The sequence below is a fragment of the Schistocerca cancellata genome, chromosome 6, assembly GCF_023864275.1.
Source record: "Schistocerca cancellata isolate TAMUIC-IGC-003103 chromosome 6, iqSchCanc2.1, whole genome shotgun sequence".
NCBI classification, from domain to species: domain Eukaryota; kingdom Metazoa; phylum Arthropoda; class Insecta; order Orthoptera; family Acrididae; genus Schistocerca; species Schistocerca cancellata.
Window position 1 is genome coordinate 421052116 of NC_064631.1, and position 21055 is coordinate 421073170.

At 45.5% G+C, this 21055-nt stretch overlaps 1 protein-coding gene across 1 annotated transcript; it reads right to left on the minus strand.

The window, feature by feature from the left end:
- Positions 1 to 8903: 8903 nt before the first annotated feature.
- LOC126088358 (uncharacterized) lies at positions 8904 to 10936 on the minus strand. Its single transcript, XM_049906496.1, has 2 exons — positions 10780 to 10936; positions 8904 to 9547 (listed from the first exon to the last, which is right to left on the minus strand). The coding sequence occupies exons 1-2, from the start codon at positions 10907 to 10909 to the stop codon at positions 8904 to 8906; spliced, it is 774 nt and encodes a 257-aa protein (XP_049762453.1). The 5' UTR covers positions 10910 to 10936.
- Between the last annotated feature and the right edge of the window lie 10119 nt (positions 10937 to 21055).

Consider the following 21055-nt stretch of genomic DNA (forward strand, 5'->3'; position numbering starts at 1 on the left):
GGTAAAGATATGTCCAGTTTTCCGGTAGTGAAACTTGGATGTTATGCGGTAAAACTAGGCTGTTTTGCGGGAATGCAACCCGCCTTGTTTGTGTCGACACTAGAGTTGTGTTCTACCAAAACTATGGTGCGGTAGTTTTTGTACACTACATAAATCACGTAGTAAATTGTAGGGTTACCGGTAGTATGGTATCGTTGGCAGGGAAAGAAACATAAATGAGCATGTAAGAGACAAACTGGGAGCCGACGACGTCTCTCTGTTTTTGTTTGGTTTTTTGTTTTGCACATAATTATAACCAAACATCATTCACTGTTAGTTCATTGTGTATTTTATACCCTTGTAGAATATAAATTGCATTTTACAAGTAATAAAAACTAGTTGATCGCATAACTTCTGCGTTTTTATGTAACCAAAAAAATTACTTTTGATGCAAATGTAGTTTGTTTCTGTTTTGTACTCAATAGAACGTTCTTCATCATGATCAAAGTCAAGAATTTCCTATTATTATTGGTAAATGTGACAGTTGTTTATGAATAACAGAAACATGTTTTATGTAAGAACAGCGAAGCACTGTAGCGATGTTTGATATATTTTTGGTTTGTGTGTTTTTTTTTATTTTACTTTTCTGTTGAAGAAATTGTGTTTTCTAGCGCTATGTAATAAATCTGTATTGTTTTCTTTGTTTTTACTGCAACATCTCTCTATTCACGTTACAAATCAACGATTTTTGACTAAAAGCTGAATGAAAGATGGACAATTTCAACTTTGCTATATGTAATCTTTACTTGTAAGCAACACATAGGATAGCTACACAGAATAAACTGTTCCATAGGCTGACCGGTCCTTTATAGAACCTCACTCAGCTTCTAGACGGTTCACGACTTCCGGTTTTTAGGGCAGTGTAGTAAGACACTGATTGCTTACACAAAGAAAGCGAACGTTACGAGGCAACGTCCAATACGTATGCAACACACCTAACGTAACGGTAAAGGGGTAACTAACCAAAGCTCCTAGAAAAACTACACTACTGCCCATTAAAATTGCTACACCACGAAGATGACGTGCTAGAGACGCGATTTTCAACCGACAGAAAGAAGATGCTGTGATATGCAAATGATTAGCTTTTCAGAGCATTCACACAAGGTTGGCGCCGGTGGCGACACCTACAACGTGCTGACATGAGGAAAGTTTCCAACCGATTTCTCATACACAAACAGCCGTTGACCGGCGTTGCCTGGTGAAAAATTCTTGTGATGCGTCGTGTAAGGAGGAGAAATAAGTACCCTCACGTTTCCGACTTTGATAAAGGTCGGATTGTAGCCTATCGAGATTGCGGTTTATCGTATCGAGACATTGCTGCTCGCTTTGGTCGAGATCCAATGACTGTTAGCAGAATATGGAATCGGTGGGTTCAGGATGTTAATAGGGAACGCATTACTTTATCCCAACGGCCTCGTATCACTAGCAGTCGAGATGACAGGCATCTTATCCACATGGCTGTAACGGATCGTGCAGCGACGTCTCGATGCCTGAGTCAACAGATGGGGATGGGGACGTGTGCAAGACAACAACCATCTGCACGAACAGTTCGACGACGTTTGTAGCAGCATGGACTATCAGCTCGGAGACCACGGCTGCGGTTACCCTTGACGCTGCATCACAGACAGGAGCACCTGCGATGGTGTATTCAACGACGAACCTGGGTGCACGAATGGCAAAACGTTATTTTTTCGGATGAATCCAGGATCTGTTTACAGCATCACGATGGTCGCATCCGTGTTTGGCGATATCGCGGTGAACGCGCATTGGAAGCGTGTATTCGTCATCGCCATACTGGCGTATCACCCGGCGTGATGGTATGGGGTGCCATTGGTTACACGTCTCGGTCACCTCTTGTTCGCATTGACGGCACTTTGAACAGTGGACATTACATATGAGATGTGTTACTACCCGTGGCCCTATCCTCCATTCGATCCCTGAGAAACCCGACATTTCAGAAGGATAATGCACGACCGAATGTTGCAGGTCCTGTACGGGCCTTTCTGGATACAGAAAATGTTCGACTTCTGCCCTGGCTAGCACATTATCCAGATGTCTCACCAATTGAAAACGGCTGGTCAATGGTGGCCGAGCAACTGGCTCGTCACAATACGCCAGTCACTACTCTTGAAGAACTGTGGTATCGCGTTGAAGCTGCATGGGCAGCTGTTCCTGTACACGCCATCCAAGCTTTGTTTGACTCAATGCCCAGGCGTACCAAGGCCGTTATTACGGCCAGAGGTGGTTGTTCTGGGCACTGATTTCTCGGGATCTATGTACCCAAATTGCGTGAAAATGTAATCATACGTCAGTTCTAGTATAATATATTTGTCCAATGAATACCCGTTTATCATCTGCATTTCTTCTTGGTGTAGCAATATTAATGGCTAGTAGTGTACCTTAGTCTACACTGACTTACGATAGTCTATGGTACCCTACAGTACTTTTACAACTCTACTCCTCACACTACGGCCCAGTCCTACGTCGATTGTTAGTAGGTCCCCAGTCCTCACTGCTTGTTATAGCAACTCTGCGGTAGGCTTCGTCCTCCACTGTCCACCGACTGACTACCATGGCGACTCGCTCCGTACTTGCACCTCTAACTGCCGCCACCGCGACGCCTTCTGCCTGCTACGCTGCTCTGACGAGTCCGGTCAACGTCCCTACACAGGCCTGGCGCCACCCGACGATTCGTCATCCGCTGGTACCAGCGCTACCGGCGGAGGCTCCCCTTGCTGTCGCCGCATCACTTGCTCCGCTACCCACGCCTCCAAGCGCTGCCTGCTTCAGCATCTGTCGCCACTACAGCTCGGTCACGCTCCGCACCGACTACCGGCGTCGCTGCTTCCGTGCCGACCGCTCCACCGCAGACACGCCACTCGCTTCCAGGAGGGGTTTCCTGTTGCGAGCCGAGCAGGTGACTGTTCTCCGCACTGCGTTTGGGTTCGTCTGCATTGCTAGTAACATTCTTTCACCAGTAGTGTAGTGAAAAACGCCAACTATCCTGCCGAAGTCTACTTACAAAATTTCAAGAAGAAGTTTCGGATGAAAAAGCATAAATATACTACGCCCCCTACGTATCGCTACCCATAGGATTGTGAATACAAGATTACGCTAATTACAGTGAGCCCAGAGACATTTAATCACTCATTCTTTTTCCACTCCATACGTGAATGGACGGGAGGAGACCTTAATAAGTGACAGAACGGGAAGTTCCCTATACACTGCTCTTCACAGTCGTTTGCAGAGTGACATTAATGGCAAACGTTTTGTTTGGATGCTGAGAAGAGATTCTGTTTTGGCACCAGTGATGGGAGTGCGCCTCGAGCAGGTGTGGTACAACCGTATGACCAGCTTTTAGCATCATAAGCTTCTAACGTTTGTTGACATTTCGGAGTGTGTCTAGGAAGCCCATGCTGTTACAGCTACTGCAACGTCAAGGAGATGATTTGCAGAAGGGAAATCCCCATGCACACTTCTCACGTTACCATTTCGCTCTCAAAAATATCCATCAACTCTGCAAACAGCACGATCACTGGACCTTTTCCTCATTGAGCAAGTGTGGGACATCATGGAAATGCGTTTGGGTTCGTCTGTATTAGCAGTAGCATTCCTTCTCTAAATGCGACATGTGATTACTTAAAAAAAATCTTATGGGACTTAACTGCTAATGTCATCAGTCCCTAAGCTTACACACTACTTAACCTAAATCATCCTAAGGACAAACACACACATCCATGCCCGAGGGAGGTCTCGAAACTCCGCCGGGATCAGCCGCACAGTCCATGACTGCAGCGCCCCTGACCGCTCGGCTAATCACGCGCGGCTCATGTGATTACTGCATGGAACACTATCTCCGAAGATCGCAGCCAACACTTCTCTACTTCTCTCTATGTACGACTGTAGCAGTACATTGCAGCGGAGGAGGATGCATAAGATTTTGAAATTCATATCCTAGACAATACGTTCACCGCTGGACGATCCTGGATTATTATCACGTATACTTTACTACTTGTGTGATATCGCAAAGAAATTTCACTCATTTGTGAAAGTAGCTTCAAAATGTTCAGTTTTTAAAAGAACACTTGAATCAGTGCACTGTTCAAGATCTTCGAGCTGGCTTGGAAGCGCAATGAATACTGTAATATCACGAAATTGTCGATGACTCTCGCAACCTGTTTAAACGCCTACGCAATGTATGTACAATCCGTTTTACAATTTGTGTTATTCGTTAAAACACGCGTTAGTTATGTGACTTCAGAAACAGTATTTTTTTTTTCATGCAACTGCTGGTAACGGGGAGAATGTGTGTTAACCTTTGATGACGGGCCGCGCTGTCTAATATCTCGTCACAAGCCGCATTGCGCCGAAGTAACGGTAGCGTATAGAGAATGGGGAAATACAGTTACCAGTTAACTATCACAAGACAAGGACTTGACACTCACATTATAGCAGAAAAGTTAGCTTGTTATTTAGTTTATGGCTACTATACATTTAATGTGGTGCTGTATAGTAGTCATTCACTACAATATTCCGGCAAATAATGGGAGTCGACAAGGGAAAAAAATATTCATATGGCTTATATTAGACGCTCTGAAGCGATTTCAGCATTTCCTGCTTGGATATTCGTTGCTGAAGTTAGTGGCCTCCAAGCTTTATATGTTTTTTTTCCTTCTTAGCTTAATACTGTACAGATGAGATCATTGTGGATATAGAAACTATGCATTAAAGCGGAAAAAGTCAGAAGACATACTTAGTTAATGATGTTTAGAAATGCCAAAGAATGAAAGCATGGTAAAACAATTTCACCGTAGCTGATTTTCGAAAACGAAACTTCCGGTGTTACGGATTCTCGCATTTTCATGCGACTAGTAATTAAACATAAAAATATTATGATTCAAGAATTGATAACTGATATTTCACTACGATAAGGGCATTTCAAATAAAGGTAAAAAAAAATGGGGATAGCGAGAATCGAACTGCCGAAGGCACGATGTATATTCTTGAATGTTGTTTACTGAGCAACACATGACATTACGACGAACAGGAGAAACGTTTCGTAGATAATAGTGCATAGAAATTATCGAAGTCGATGTTTTTCTTCCCAAGAAAAGAAATCTGCAGACGTGTTATGTTATAATGATAAAATTTTCTCGGGCTTGCAGCCGCGTGTAGTAATTTAAAATCCACGAGCTTTCGGCCGAGCTCTCCTCGGCCATTGTCAAGTGGTGACTATCGAATGATTGCTGCCGACGTCCTTAGATAATCGCGCTGTCTTCAATGACGTCACTGGTGCTCGCTCCAGCGCCAAATATGGCAATGTCTTCATTGCGCGCTTGCCGCGCCCGCTTCAACTTTCCGATGGCTGGGCTCCAAGTTGTGTTTAGCTGCAGGCTGCCGTCTTTATTGAGGATGTTGTCAGAAATTTTTAACTCGATCGCTTCTTTTATAACACTGTTCAAAAAACTAGCAGTCCATGTAATAACAGATGTCTCGGCAAATGCAATACGGTGTCCGTATTCTAAAGCATGTTCCGCTACCGCTAATTTCCCAGGATACCGCAGGCGAAAACATTTCTCGTTCCACACGCCACTGTTCAATAGTACAGTATGTCCAATATTGAACTCTCCACATCCACACGGTATTTTATATACTCCTGGCGTTCTGAGTCCAACATCAGCTTCCACAGGCCTCATTAGCTGTCAAATTTTAGCCGGTGCCCTAAAAACCGTATCTAGTTTATGCTTTTTTAGAAGCCGGATAATCTTTCATGTTATTGAGCCACAGAACCGCAAGAACGCAAGCTTCTTCGTGCCCTCATCGGAGGTATACTGCTTATGTTTCTTCGGCAGGATGGCTTGCGAAATCTGGCGGTTGTTGTAGTCGTTTTCTTTGAAGACTTCCCGTGAGTGGCTCACTTCCTTCGGAAGGCTATCAGCGTCTGAAACGGCTTCCGCTCGATGTACCCATGTCCTCAGAACAGAACTTTTCTGTGAAGGGCGGTAATAGCTTGTAGCATGCAGATATCGGTCTGTGTGGGTGAGTTTCCGATAAACACTGTGGCCGAGACACCTTTTCTTTCCGGCGGACGAGGACGCCTAGAAAAGGCAAGGCACCATCTGTCTCTACTTCCATCGTGAATGTTATCATGGATGCTGTTGATGTGGTTGAAAAATTGTCCCAGATTTTCACGCCCATGAGGCCAGGCAACGAACGTATCGTCGACGTAACGATAACAGCAACTAGGCTTTGCAGGAGCCGTGTCCAGGACGATGTTCTCAAACTGCTCCACGAAGAGGTTGGCTATAACCAGAGCTAATGGGCTTCCCATCGCGACGCCGTCCGTCTGGTTAAAATTATCTCCATCATACAAAATAATACAATGATGTCAGAGTGTGCTTAAATAAATCCACAACAGTGTCATCAAAAAACTGGGAGAGCAAACCTAATGGGAAGCCGCCTGAACAATGACACCACATCAAAGCTAACCACCGTATCTCCTTCTCAGAGACGCAAGCATTTAATTCGACTGATGAAGTCTGTCGTGTTCTTGATGTGGTGCTCACGACGACCAACGTGCGGAGTAAGAAGGCTGGTCTGATGTTTAGCTAGTCTGTACGTTGGTGATCCAATGGTGCTTACGATGGTGCGTAGAGGAGTGTGCTCCTTATGAACCTTGAGAAGGCCATACAAAGTAGGTGGACGAGCTGCCTGAGGATTGAGCTTTTTACCGACATTCTCTTGCAGTGAGGACCTCCTTAGAAGCTCCGACGTCTTCCTCATTGTTCTGGATGTTGGGTCCCTTGTAAGTTTTTGATATGTCTCCTCCTCCAGCATCAATCGGATCTTTGCGTCATAGTCAGATCGTTCCATAATAACGGATGCATTGCCCTTGTCCGTTATGTTATAGACTGAAAGAGTTTTCCAAAACACGAGGGGTGTCCGTAAAATAAGGTTCCCAATCTTTTTTCACAGTGTAAAACATGTGTATTTCATGCTTGCGTACATTTTTGGAAAGTTCAGCCTTTAACCTATTTTCCTATATAGTCGCCACTGAGGTCAATACATTTTTGCATGCGGTGTACTAGTCTCTGAATGACCGAGTCAAAAACATCTGCCGCCAAGCCACCCAGATACCTGAGAACCGATTCTTCTAGCTCCTAGCGTTCCACCTAGGTGTTTATTCATGTCAGAAAAGAGATGGTAGTCTCTTGTGGCTAAGTCCGGGCTGTAGGGTGGGTGTTTGACAATACCTCATCCAAATTTTGCGATGGGCTCGTTGGTGGCTTTAGCGGTGGGCGATCGAGCGTTATCCTGATGCAAACGCACCCCCTTTGGACAGCATACCCTCCTCTAGTTTTGAATTGCACGGCGCAATTTTTACAGTGTCTCGCAGTTCAAATGTGTGTGAAATCTTATGGGACTTAACTGCTAAGGTCATCACTCCCTAAGCTTACACACTATTTAACCTAAATTATCCTAAGGACAAACACACACACCCATGCCCGAGGGAGGACTCGAACCTCCGCCGGGACCAGTCACACAGTCCATGACTGCAGCGCCCCAGACCGCTCAGCTAATCCCGCGCGACTGTCTCGCTGTACCCGGCAGCGTAGATTGTTGTACCGGTGGGCAAGAACTCGCTCAACAGTACCCCTTCCTGTCACAAAACACTGTTGCCATCACTTTGCCGACACTTTGCGTTTGTCTGAATTTTCGCGATCTCGGCGACTCTGAGTGCTTCCATTGTTTGGACTGTTCTTTGGTTTCGAGTGTGCGGTAGTGCACCCAAGTCTCGCCTCCAGGGACGATGGAGTCGAGGTATTCCTCGCCATGAGTTCCGTGATCTTGAAGAAGTTCTTGGGCTGCTTCAACTCATTGACGATCGTGGTCTTCGGTCAATATTCTTGGCACCCACCTCGCGCAAACCTTAGCATACCCTAGATGCTCCGTCAAAATCTTGTCAATAGAGGTTTTGCTGACATCAGGGATCATTTTGGAGAGCTCACGAGCCGTCTCTCTTCGATCTTAGAGCACCGCTGCCTCCACTTTTGCGATTGTTTCGTCAGAAACAGATGGCCGTCCGGAACGCTCCTCGTCATGGACGTCACTACGCCCGTTCTTGAACTCTATGCTCCATTTGCGCACGTGTTTACGCCCATACACTTGTGTCCACAGATTTCGCGTAGCTGGGAATGGATTTCTGCATGCGTAATGTTTTTTGTAGACAGGAAACGGACCACCGAGCGCAGCTCACGCCTTGCGGGCGAAGCGAGGGGGAGATACATCACTAAGGCCCGCCGCACACTGCACGCAGCAGAGGCAGAGCAGAGGCGCAGCAGAGCAACAGAAGTTTTGCCGGTCAGCGCACACTGCACGCAGCAGAGGCACGGCAGAGCGCAGTGGTGGCCCAGCGCTCGCGAAACACAGAACGCCCAGCAATGTCCACCGCGGGTCTGTCTATGCAGTTAGACTTAGATTCCGATTCTGATTCGGAACTCTGGAGTGTTATTTTATTGTACAGTGCATACAAGAACAGAGAAAGATCTCTATGGAAAAGCAAGTACATGCAAAAGCGAAGAACACATGGCGAATACGCGTTGTCTACGGAAGTTCCTGATCACGTATTCAGGGAAAGCTTCCGACTGAACAGACGGCAGTTTGAAGAGGTTCATACACTGACAGAGCAAGACATAAGAGGAAAACCAAGTCACATGCGGGAGCCCATACCTACAGAAGAAAAGTTAGCTGTATGTTTAAGGTATACAATTGAAATAAAGTATTTTTTTCTCAGTATTTATTAAAGTTCAGAGAAACAATTTCCATCTGTAAATTTGTTAAAATAATGAACATGATAACACTGTTTATAGTAAATGTGGTGCTGAAGGTTCAAACTCTATACCAGGAGAGTCAGATATTGACGTGGTAGACGAACTATTTTCTGTGCTGCATGATGGTATTGATGAATGATGTGGAGCCACTGATTTAGTCAAAATTTCCTCCTCCGTTTCAGATACTAACTGAAACACTTTTTTCTTTACCAACACTTGGTACGCCTTTGGCATCTCTTTTGTCGATAGGTACATCGACATGAAAAATTGGTGTAAGGCGTCATTTTCTTGATGCAGTGATCTTTCGCGTAAAATGTCTCTTTTCTTAGCTCTCTCCTCGTAGCTGTTAGTACTTTCAAGAATGATTTTACTGACATCTGCTTTCTTCTTCTTCTTTGACAATGGCGTCCCCAAGTCGCCTTGTGTTTCGTTCCTCTGTGTGTCTGTTATGTCATCTCCTCCACCATCATTTGCAACGCTCGTTGTAGCATTTACCTCTTCCATTATATTTGTTACAGTACCTCTGTTGGCCATATATGGAACTAAAAATTCCATCTGATTTTGGTACAGCCATGGGCGGACTGAGGTCGCTGCTTGCCCACTCTTCTTTTTCTGTCTACGGAGGGCATCTCGATGACAATCCCTAAGTTTTCTCCAATTTTCTTTCGCTGTTTCCCCTGCAACAAGAAATTCCTGAATTTAGTTTTTCATATATCTCCGTATAAAGTAACATAAGAAAGGTGAACAGTTACATTTTAGAATAGTTTTGCCCCATTCCCCTAGTAGTGACAGAAACAATCTGTGATTTCGTGTACACGTACCATAAATGTCGAAACACTTAGTAACTTTCTGTCCACTCTGCTTATGCAACATAAACGGATTGTTGTCTTTTTTCATTTTAGGTATTTAACGACGGGGGACATGTTTAAAACCATCGCTCTAAGCTACCGCATGGGTCAAAGGACAGTGTCGAAGATAGTTTATGATGTGTGTGGAGCGATATGGAAGCATCTACAACCCATTTATCTACCTGAGCCAACAACAGTTATGTGGGAAAATATTGCTTCTGACTTTGAGAGGAAATGGCAGTTTTACAATTGTCTTGGAGCTGTTGATAGGAAACATATCATTTTGCGAAAACCTCAGTTATCTGGTTCCTCATTTTTCAATTACAAACAGCATTGCTCTGTAGTATTAATGGCTACTGTCGATGCTCATTACAGATTTACCTCTATAGACGTCGGTTCAATGGGCAGATTTAGTGATGGAAATATTTTTTCTATTTCAGTATTAGGAAGAAAACTGACTGACGGAACTTTAAAAATCCCAGGAGATAAATCGCTTCCTGGACAACAAAATAGAGCCCCTTACGTTTTCGTAGGTGATGAGGCATTTCCATTATTAAAAAACTTAATGCGAACGTACCCTAAATGCAGAGTTACTGGCAATGACAAATATAAAGTTTATAATTACAGACTGTCTCGTGCTCGTCAAACTGTAGAGTGTGCATTTGGTATCTCGAGTTCCCGATTTCGTGTGTTTAAACGGCCTTTTGAGTGTAAACTAGAGACTGTAGATAGAATTGTGACAGCTACATGTGTACTTCATAATTACTTGAGGACTGATAACATTACGTCAAATGATCTCGCCGAGGAGGACGACATGGGACCACTGAGTACCAACCAGCTTCTGTCGCCTGCTCCAAGTAGGTGCAGAAACACGAGTGAAGCGTTTCTTACGAGAGAAAAATTTAATGAGTGTTTTAATTCACCAGAAGGTTCTGTTCAGTGGCAGTATGCAGCTATAAAAAGAGGCCAATACTAAAGAGAACGACTTATGTCATTAATATTACATGTATATTGTGAAAATGCATATAAAATAAATAAATCAATTAATAAATAATACTTACAATTGCTGTAATGTAATTCCTCTGCAACCTTCTTCCATATTTCGTCCTTCAATTTACTCCGCATGTAATCCGGATGACTGGTGTCGTACAGCACTGGGTTGTCCTGAACTATCTGAATGAGGTGTTCCATAACTAAAAAACTTCGTACAAGAACGAAAGTGAGGTACTGTCGCAGACGCACACACTGCTGCTGGGAAGTCACTACTGGCCGAGCGCAGCGCGGTGCCACAGACCACCTCTGTGGTGGTGCGAACCGCTGACAGAGATGGGATCGGAGATAACGGGCCCCTCGGGCCGCAGGCAGAGGAAAACTGTGCGGCTCGGACAGAGGGACAGAGGGCTGACCCAGCTAACCCTGCCCTGCGCCTCGGCTGCGTGCAGTATGCGGTGCTCCATTGGAAAGCGTGCTCCACAAAAGCGGCTCTGCCTCGGCTCTGCCTCTATTGCGTGCAGTGTGCGCTGGGCCTTGGAGTGGGGGAACCAAGGTACACTACAGAATCGCGGGATCCACCGTAACAGCGTTTTTCAGGACTGTAGCGCCATGGGAACCTTATTTTACGGACAACCCTCGTACTTAACAATCCAGCTCCTGGAAGCAATGCGAACATACGAATCGAGAGAGACGCGTGGCAAGAAACTGGCGTTGCAGTTGATCAGCAAGTCACGTGTGATTCCGCCTTTGGCGACTCTCTTTCTCTAAAAAGGCTGTCTAGTCACATATTGTCCATGCCTGAGTCGCGAGATTTTTATTATAATTCATAACGTCATTTTAATGGTATTGGTTTTCATTTAGTCCAGTTTATCAGTATAAGCCTGTACACATTAATTAAAAAATCCTACAACATCAGTAAATCTTTATTGAAGATTGAAAGCTAAGGAAATAATTCCTGTGGATTTAAATACACTGGATTTTATGGAGATGGAAATTATTTTATCGGACGAATATGTTTTAATTTCTATTATACGCTGCAGCCTGGAGAGGAGTTTATGGGACGCAGGAAAAAATGTTGGTGAATTATTTAGGTATATGAAGACAACTTTCAGAGAGAAGAATTTGATTTAAGATTTTCGGAAGTTATATTGAAATTCTACCCCTCTCGGTGAGGATTTAATGAATGCTATTGTCGATAGATATGGTAGAAGTTTATCACGTTCGTAATCCCTGGTCTCTGTATCTTAATATCTTTTCGATATCACGCTGTACAAAGTCGAACTTGCAATTTAAAAAAATGAAAAAGCAGAGAACATACAACTTTGAGTGAGATTCTTCGAGCGTTCAACAGACTTGAAGGAGATCAAGTACAATAAGTAAAAATTACGACTAGATGACAACACCAAATTGTGAACAATTATAAACGGGAACCGGTTAAAGAAGAGCGTAGATTATTACGAAAAACTTGACTTAAAAATAGAATCATTCTTCAGCGAGGAGTCACGAAATATGGAATAGAGCCCTTCATAATCTTCACAAAAGGACTGTTCTGATAACTTCAAATTAAATGTTGTTCTTACAGAGCTACGTAAGAAATAATTCTTCCAACTTAGCATTGGTGAGTTCTGTAGGGATAACATTCAAATGTGTAATAGAATGCTGGCCATAAACTTGTTTATAGTGTGCAGAGTAAGAACGCAACTGTAAACGCCAAAGGCCTGGACTAACGAGACATTGAGGAAAATAGATCGTGTCATTAGGGAAACCGTAGGCTTCATATCTCAGCCAACGATGAATCTTCTTTGACCCTTTTTTTCTGGAAAAAAGAGCAGTTGAGGTTCATTCGAAGCGTGTCGGTGGATTTCGTAGCATGATTTTACATGCGAAGTGGGAGCTGCACGTCGTCACTGAAGCCGGACAAACAATAAGTGGCAGTCAGGGAGTGTGCATGACAAGTTACCTGTTCTCGCCGCCTTTCGCCGGAAGTACGTGACTGGACTCGGCCGTTTGTGTCCTAGGGAGCGAGGCAATCGTTATCACCCCACCTGTGTCTGTTGGCGCATTCCAGTACCATTCTGCTGTTGTCTACAAGATAAACTTTTCACCTAACAAAACGGTAAAAAGATGAAAAGCTCCTCACTCAGCAATAGACTATATTGTGATCCGCTTTCCGCTGTTTCGCTTGTCATCATTTTGATGATGATGATGATGACGATGATGTTTGGTTTGTGGGGCGCTCAACTGCGCGTTTATCAGCGCCCGTACAATTCCCCAACCTTTCCTCAGTCCAATTTCGCCACTTTCCTGGATGATGATGAAATGATGAGGACAACACAAACACCCAGTCATTTCGAGGCAGGTGAAAATCCTTCACCCCGCCGGGAATCGAACCCGGGACCCCGTTGTCATCATTTTGTTCTTAAAGCAAGGACGTTCTTTACTTTCCAGTAACGTGCATCTGTAATCTTGGATTAAGCAGAAATTTACGCCAGACGTACGGCAATCTACAAAGCTATGAAGAACTTCTAGTGAAACCTTGCGTCTCACCTCAACATTGTAAGGCGACCGAGTGAATTTATATATCTAGCAGGTAGGGGACATAAAGTTCCTGACCGGCTGGGAGAATAAAATGGTTTAGGACTGCATGTGAGTGACGGCGGATGTGTGACCGATAATTGCCTACGGTATCTTCATTGGTGTATTGAAGCAACAAATGGAAATGTTATAAGGTTACTTTTATTTTGCCACAAAACAGTATAAACAGATGGCAGAAAAGTAGAAACAACGTAAAGAATACAAAACGTAATCAACTGTAACATGTATAACAGCAGAAAATGATCGTCTTTTCCAACTTAAGGGATCTGCACACACATTCCGACAACTGGTTAACGTGCTCACTGTGGGGTGTGGCCACCTCTGGCAGCAATACTGGCCTGACAACGACGGGGCATGCTGTGAATAACGTCATCAATGTCATGTTGAGGCAATAACTCCCATTCTTCCTGCGGAGCTGCTCGCAAGTCTTGGAGAGTGGTTGGCAGGTGTGACGTGGTGCAACCCGTCTCCCTAGTGCCTCCCAGACATTCTCTATGGGTTTCAAATTGGGAAAAGGAGCTGGACACGCCATGTGTGCCGTATCCTCCTTTTCCAAGAAAACATCACCACTCGAGCTCTATGAGGTCGAGCATTATCCATCAGTATGAAACCTGGGCGCACAGCACCTAGCAACAACCATACACGAGGTCCCAAAAGCGCGTCACGATACCTAACAGCAGTTAAACCTTTCTGGTTCATCCACAGAATTTCATGAAGAGATGTTCCACTGATCAAGATAATCCCTGCCCACACCATTAGCCATCCTCCTCGGTATCGGTCTCTTTCCACAATGTTCGGGTCTCGAAATCGTGTCCCACATTCCCTTCAGATGCGAATCCGTCGAGAACCAATCTCAATACCGACCCTGGACTCATCTGTGAAAAGAACATTGGCCCACCATTCGACATTCCAGGTGGCACGTTGACGACTCCACTTTAGACGTTCCCTTCTGTGTAGATGCGTCAGAGGCACACAGACAGCAGGTCTCTGCCAATAAAGGCCACTCTATGGTAGCTTTCTCTTCACGTTTGCCTCGAAACAACACTTCCAGTAGATGTTGCGAGGACAGCTGATGCGCATTACTAAGGTGGTACCGTCTTGCCCTTACAGGCTAATAACGGTCCTCTCTTTCTGACGTCACACGTGGTCAGCCCTGCCCTCGCCTTCATGATGCAGTTTCGGTCGCTATAAACTGCCGTCACATCCGACGAGAAACAACAGAACGATTCACGTCAAGCCATTGGACGATTCCGGTCGGACGAGGATGACGTCAGGACACCTATCAAACGAAGTAGTGTTTACCGGGTAGTCCACATCCACAATTGCGGTGTACACAGTCACAGACAGTGCAGTATGGCACAATGAAGAAGCCTACCAGATTCTCTGCGTGGTTTTCCGTTGATAGAAGTGTCATCTTCCGTGCAGAACACGATCGTACTGACATTTGTTGACAGTTTGTATGATTATATCGTGAATGAGACACAGAAATAGCAAATTTTTGCTTTAATTTTGGACACCGTTGTATAAGGGGGTAATCAAAAAGTTTCCATCGAAGGTGTACTGTCCACAGTCATATGTCAATCAGGCAAAATCACTCTGAGCACTGAGGGAATCATCCCACCGACGCACCATGTTGAAGATAGTCGCTTGATAAAACGCCCTGTCCTGCTGCGTGACGAAGTCCGATATGCCTGCTGCACTTCGTCGTCAGACCCTTTTTTAAGGGGCCGAAGACGTGATAACAGGATTGGGAGAGATCAGGACTACAGACCACGTGCCCTAGTGTCTCCTATTTGAGTTGGCACCACGCCTGCGTTACGACACTTGCTATGTGGGAACGCGCGTCTTCATGAGGCAGCAGGGCACCTTGTAACTTGATGCACCATTTTCGACAGACACACTGCTCCATACACATTCTTCATTCTCTGATGGACATCTGCCTGTGTTTGCCCTTCGACAGACAAGAATAGAATAACAGCACGTTCATCTTCTTTGGACGCGCTTGGTAATAACGTTGCCATAGTTCAAATTTCCGCATTTACCGCACGCACGTCGCAAAGACATGAATCCCACATTAATCCCTTGCCAAAAATTCGGAGCCTGTACACTGAAGAGCCAAAGAAACTGGTAAACCTGAATAATATCGTGTAGGGACCCCGCGAGCACGCAGAAGTGCCGCAACAGGACGTGGCATGGACTCGACTAATGAATGGCTGAAGTGGTACTGGAGGAAACTGACACCATGAATCCTGCAGCGCTGTCCATAAATCCGCAAGAGTACGAAGGGATGGAGATCTCTTCCGAACAGCACGTTGCAAGGCATCCCAGATATGCTCAATAACGTTCGTGTCTTGGGAGTCTGGTGGCCAGTGGAAGTGTTCAAATTCACAAGAGTGTTCCTGGAGGCGCTCTGTAGCAGTTCTGGACGTGTTGGGTGTCGCATTGTCCTGCTGGAATTGCCAAAGTCCGTCGGAATGCGCAATGGACATGAATGGATGCAGGTGATCAGGCAGGATGCTTACGTACGTGTCACCTGTCAGACTCGTATCTAGACGTACGACGTGTCCTATATCACTCCAACTGAACACGCCCCACACCATTACAGAGCGTCCACCAGCTTGAACAGTCCCCTGCTGATATGCAGGGTCCATCGATTCATAAGGTTGTCTCCATACCCGTACACGTCCATCCGCTCGATACAATTTGAAACGAGACTCATCCGAGCAGGAACATGTTTCCACTCATCAACAGTCCAATGTCGGTGCTGACGGGCCCAGGGGAGGCGCAAACCTTTCTGTCTTGCAGTCATCAAGGACACACGAGTGAGCCTTCGGCTCTGAAAGCCCATATCGATGATGTTTCGTTGAATGTTTCGCACTCTGCCACTTGTTGATGGCCCAGCAGCAATGAGAGGGAAAAGTTGCTCTTCTGTCATGCTGAACGATTCTCTTCAGTCGTTCTTGCAGGATCTTCTCCCGGCCGCAGCGATGTCTAAGATTTGATGTTTTAGCGGATTGCTGATATTCACGGCAGACACGTGAAATAGTCGCACGGGAAAACCCCCACTCCATCGCTAACTCGGAGATGCTGTGTTCCATCTGTCGTGCGCCGACCATAACGCCACGTTCAAACTCACTTAAATCTTGATAACATGCCATTGTGGCAGCAGCAACCGATCTAAAAACTGCGCCAGACACTTGTTGCCTTATAAAGGTGCTGTCGACCGCAGCGCCGTATTCTGTCTCTTAACATATCTCTGTATTTGAATACGCATACCTATACCAGTTGCTTTACCGCATCAGTGTATATCTACATCGGTGTCGCGGTACGTTGCATATCCGCTACAGAAACGCCCACAAACGAAAACTTTTTGATCACTCCTTATATAAGCCACAAAAATTCAGCCATAGGGTCACGGGAAGGACAAGTAGTCGAGCAAATGATGAATCCGGTCTCTGACCTATAACATAACTTCAGCAACAACAGAGTGTAGTGAATTACGGAGAGGTGTAGGAAGTTGCTTTGTGGCAGGACAGAAAAGGGGGCCTCCTGTGTGAATTTGTGGAAGTATAACTAGAAGATGGATGCAAAAATAAGCAATAAAGTGCAGGAACTGTCAAGGTTACATGCTCCAACAGTTCATAGTACATAAATGCAGCTCATACGCGGAAGTCAATTTACTTCATAAAACAACAAAACACTATGAAAATAAATTAAGTGCTACGATGTATTGTGATAGATTGGTTAAAGTCAAGTGGTCCCGTAAATGCATATTTTCCACCTCAAGACGTTTATCTTGTAAAATAAGTATGCGGAACATGGTTTTGAGAAGTTATGATATCCCTTCTATATGTAAATAATTGGAGCTCGATGATCTAATAGATACAGTTATAAACTCCCGAGTCAGAACATTTTGACCGTAGCATGCTGTTCCACATTCGGAACGCAATACATCAACGATTCTGCGTGGCAAGCATTCGACAAGTCTCTTGTAGGGTCCGGGAGGTATGTGACATGGACGAAGAAATTCCCCTAAACTATGGGCTGGTGATTTTTGAGCACAGAGCTGGACCCATAAAGACCCTGACGTGCTCATTTGGATTCAGATCAGGCGAATTTGGTGGCCACGAGACCAATGCGATTTCACTAACCAAACCACTGTAGCATGAGTCCGGCCTTGTAACATGGACAGTTACCTCCTGGAACATGGCATCGACGTTGGGGAAGATGTCAACACGGTTGTCGTGGTACCTTTGATTACTACCACAGATCCAATGGAACCCCATGCGTGTGTCTCCCGTGGCATAATACTGCCCCAGTCGTCCAGTGTCTGTGGCGCAGGTGTTTCGAACGGTAATTCACTTGGATGACGGCTTATACGGAGATGACGATCGATCTAGTGTCACAAGAAACGACATTCGTGCGACCAGCTGACGCAATCCAATCTCATGATCCCGTGGCCACGGCAATAGTAAATGACGATGTCATTAGGTCTTGCAAGGAAACATTTAGGAGTCGTCTGCTGCGAAGCCGCATGTTCATCAACGTGTGCTCAACGGTCTGCTCCGAAAGACTTGTGCTGCACTAGCGCTGTACTCTGTCGTCATTTCCGCCCTAAATCGCCGCTTTTCGGCCGTTGTGGCCGAGCGGTTCTAGGCGCTTCAATCTGGAACCGCGCGACCGCTACGGCTGCAGGTTCGAATCCTGCCTCGGGCATGGATGTGTGTGATGTCCTTAGGTTAGTTAGGTTTACGTACTTCTAAGTTATAGGGGACTGATGACCTCAGATGTTAAGTCCCATAGTGCTCAGAGCCATTTGAGTCAAATCGCCGCTTTCCTTCTTTACAGATCGGCAAGCCCTCGACCTTAGCGTGGATGCCAAACATCTTGATGCCTACTCGGTGCTCCGCCTTCGTTAATTCACTCTCCATGGATACTCGCCGCAGTAAAACGCGAACAGCCGACGATATTCTCCGTTTTCAAGCTGCCCATTCCCATGCGCCGGGACATATACAGGATGTTACAAAAAGGTACGGTTAAACTTTCAGAAAACATTCCTCACACACAAATAAAGAAAAGACGTTATGTGGACATGTGTCCGGAAACGCTTATTTTCCATGTTAGAGCTCATTTTAGTTTCGTCAATATGTACTGTACTTCCTCGATTCACCGCCAGTTGGCCCAATTAAAGTAAGGTAATGTTGACTTCGGTGATTGTGTTGACATGCGACTCATTGCTATACAGTACTAGCATCAAGCACATCAGTACGTAGCATCAACAGGTTAGTGTTCATCACGAACGTGGTTTGGCAGTCAGTGCAATGTTTACAAATGCGGAGTTGGCAGATGCCCATTTGATGTATGGATTAGCGCGGGGCAATAGCCGTGCCGCGGTACGTTTGTATCGAGACAGATTTCCAGAATGAAGGTGTCCCGACAGGAAGACGTTCGAAGCAATTGATCGGCGTCTTAGGGAGCACGGAACAAACCAGTCTATGACTCGCGACTGGGGAAGACCTAGAACGACGAGGAAACCTGCAATGGACGAGGCAATTCTTCGTGCAGTTGACGATAACCCTAATGTCAGCGTCAGAGAAGTTGCTGCTGTACAAGGTAACGTTGACCACGTCACTGTATGGAGAGTGCTACGGGAGAACCAGTTGTTTCCGTACCATGTACAGCGTGTGCAGGCACTATCAGCAGCTGATTGGTCTCCACGGGTACACTTCTGCGAATGGTTCATCCAACAATGTGTCAATCCTCATTTCAGTGCAAATGTTCTCTTTACGGATGAGGCTTCATTCCAACGTGATCAAATTGTAAATTTTCACAATCAACATGTGTGGGCTGACGAGAATCCGCACGCAATTGTGCAATCACGTCATCAACACAGATTTTCTGTGAACGTTTTGGCAGGCATTGTTGGTGAAGTCTTGATTGGGCTTCATGTTCTTCCAACTACGCTCATGATTTCATACAGAATACTCTACCTGTGCTGCTAGAATATGTGTCTTTACAAGTACGACACAACATGTGGTTCATGCACGATGGAGCTCCTGCACATTTCAGTCGAAGTGTTCGTACGCTTCTCAACAACAGATTCGGTGACCGATGGATTGGTAGAGGCGGACCAATTCCATGGCCTCCACGCTCTCCTGACCTCAACCCTCTTGACTTTCATTTATGGGGGCATTTGAAAGCTCTTGTCTACGCAACCCCGGTACCACATGTAGAGTCTCTTCGTGCTCGTATTGTGGACGGCTGTGATACAATACGCCATTCTCCAGGGCTGCATCAGCAGCGCATCAGGGATTCCATGCGATGGAGGGTGGACGCATGTATCCTCGCTAACGGAGGACTTTTTGAACATTCCCTGTAACAAAGTGTTTGAAGTCATGCTGGTACGTTCTGTTGCTGTGTGTTTCCATTCCATGATTAATGTAATTTGAAGAGAAGTAATAAAATGAGCTCTAACATGGAAAGCAATCGTTTCCGGACACATGTACGCATAGCATATTTTCTTTCTTTGTGTGTGAGGAATGGTTCAAATGGTTCAAATGGCTCTGAGCACTATGAGACTTAACTTCTGAGGTCATCAGTCCCCTAGAACTTAGAACTACTTAAACCTAACTAATCTAAGGACATCACACACATCCATGCCTGGGGCAGGATTCGAACCTGCGACCTTAACGGTCGCACGGTTCCAGACTGTAGCGCCTAGAACCGCTCGGCCACTCCGGCCGGCGTGTGAGGAACGTTTTCTGAAAGTTTGACCGTACCTTTTTGTAACACCCTGTATATCTGCTCTTTGTCAGAGTCGCTTATGCAGTGAATTTGCCCGTTTTATGCCCGTATCGTCACTAGAGTGAATCCCCATTCGTCTCCGTGACGCTTATATACTTTCCTTACCGCGTCACGTGCCCTCAACGCCGCCAATCGACATTCACTGTCGCATTTCCATCACTCTGTAACGTACTCACAACAAACAAATGTACAATCTTTTGTGTGAAAGCGCGGGCAGCCCTCCCTCTGTCTGATCCTTCAATTACCCCACCTCTCCCTCCGCCAGCAGGCACCAGTTTTTGTCTCGTGGTGCTATTTGGTAAAGTTAATTTTAGTTTGTAGGAAAGAACTTTTCATCGACCGAACCAGTTACCTATGTTGAAACTGAAATCTGGTGAGCACAAATACGAGAGGCGTTCAGTAAGTAATACAACACTTTCTTTCTCGGCCAGTTGTGGAACTTCGTGTAATATTCCTGCTTTAATGTCTGTAGTTTCATGAAGTTCCGATAGGTGGCGATGCTAGACGTAGCCTTCAAAATCGCGTCTGTAACGGAAGTGCGTTCCAAGGAGAGTGCTGTCATTGAATTTCTTTTGGTGAAAACTAGAGCATCGCAGATATTCCTAGGTGCTTTCAAAATGTTTACGGAGGCCTGGCGGTGAGCAAAAGCACGGTGACTCGTTGGGCGAGAGTCTTTCATCATCGCAACAAGGTCGTGTAAATCTTTCCGATCTCCTGCGTGTCGGCCGGCGGCACACAGCTGTGACTCCTGTAGTGTTGGAACGTGCGGACACTCTCATTCGAGGTGACCGGCGGATCACAATCAAACACCTCGCTTCACAACTAGACGTATCTGTTGGTAGTGCTGACACAATCGCCCGCCAGTCGGATTACTCAAAGGTTTGCTCCCGCTGGGTTACTCGCCACTTAACAGAAGACCATAAAGAGCGACGAAGGGACATCTCA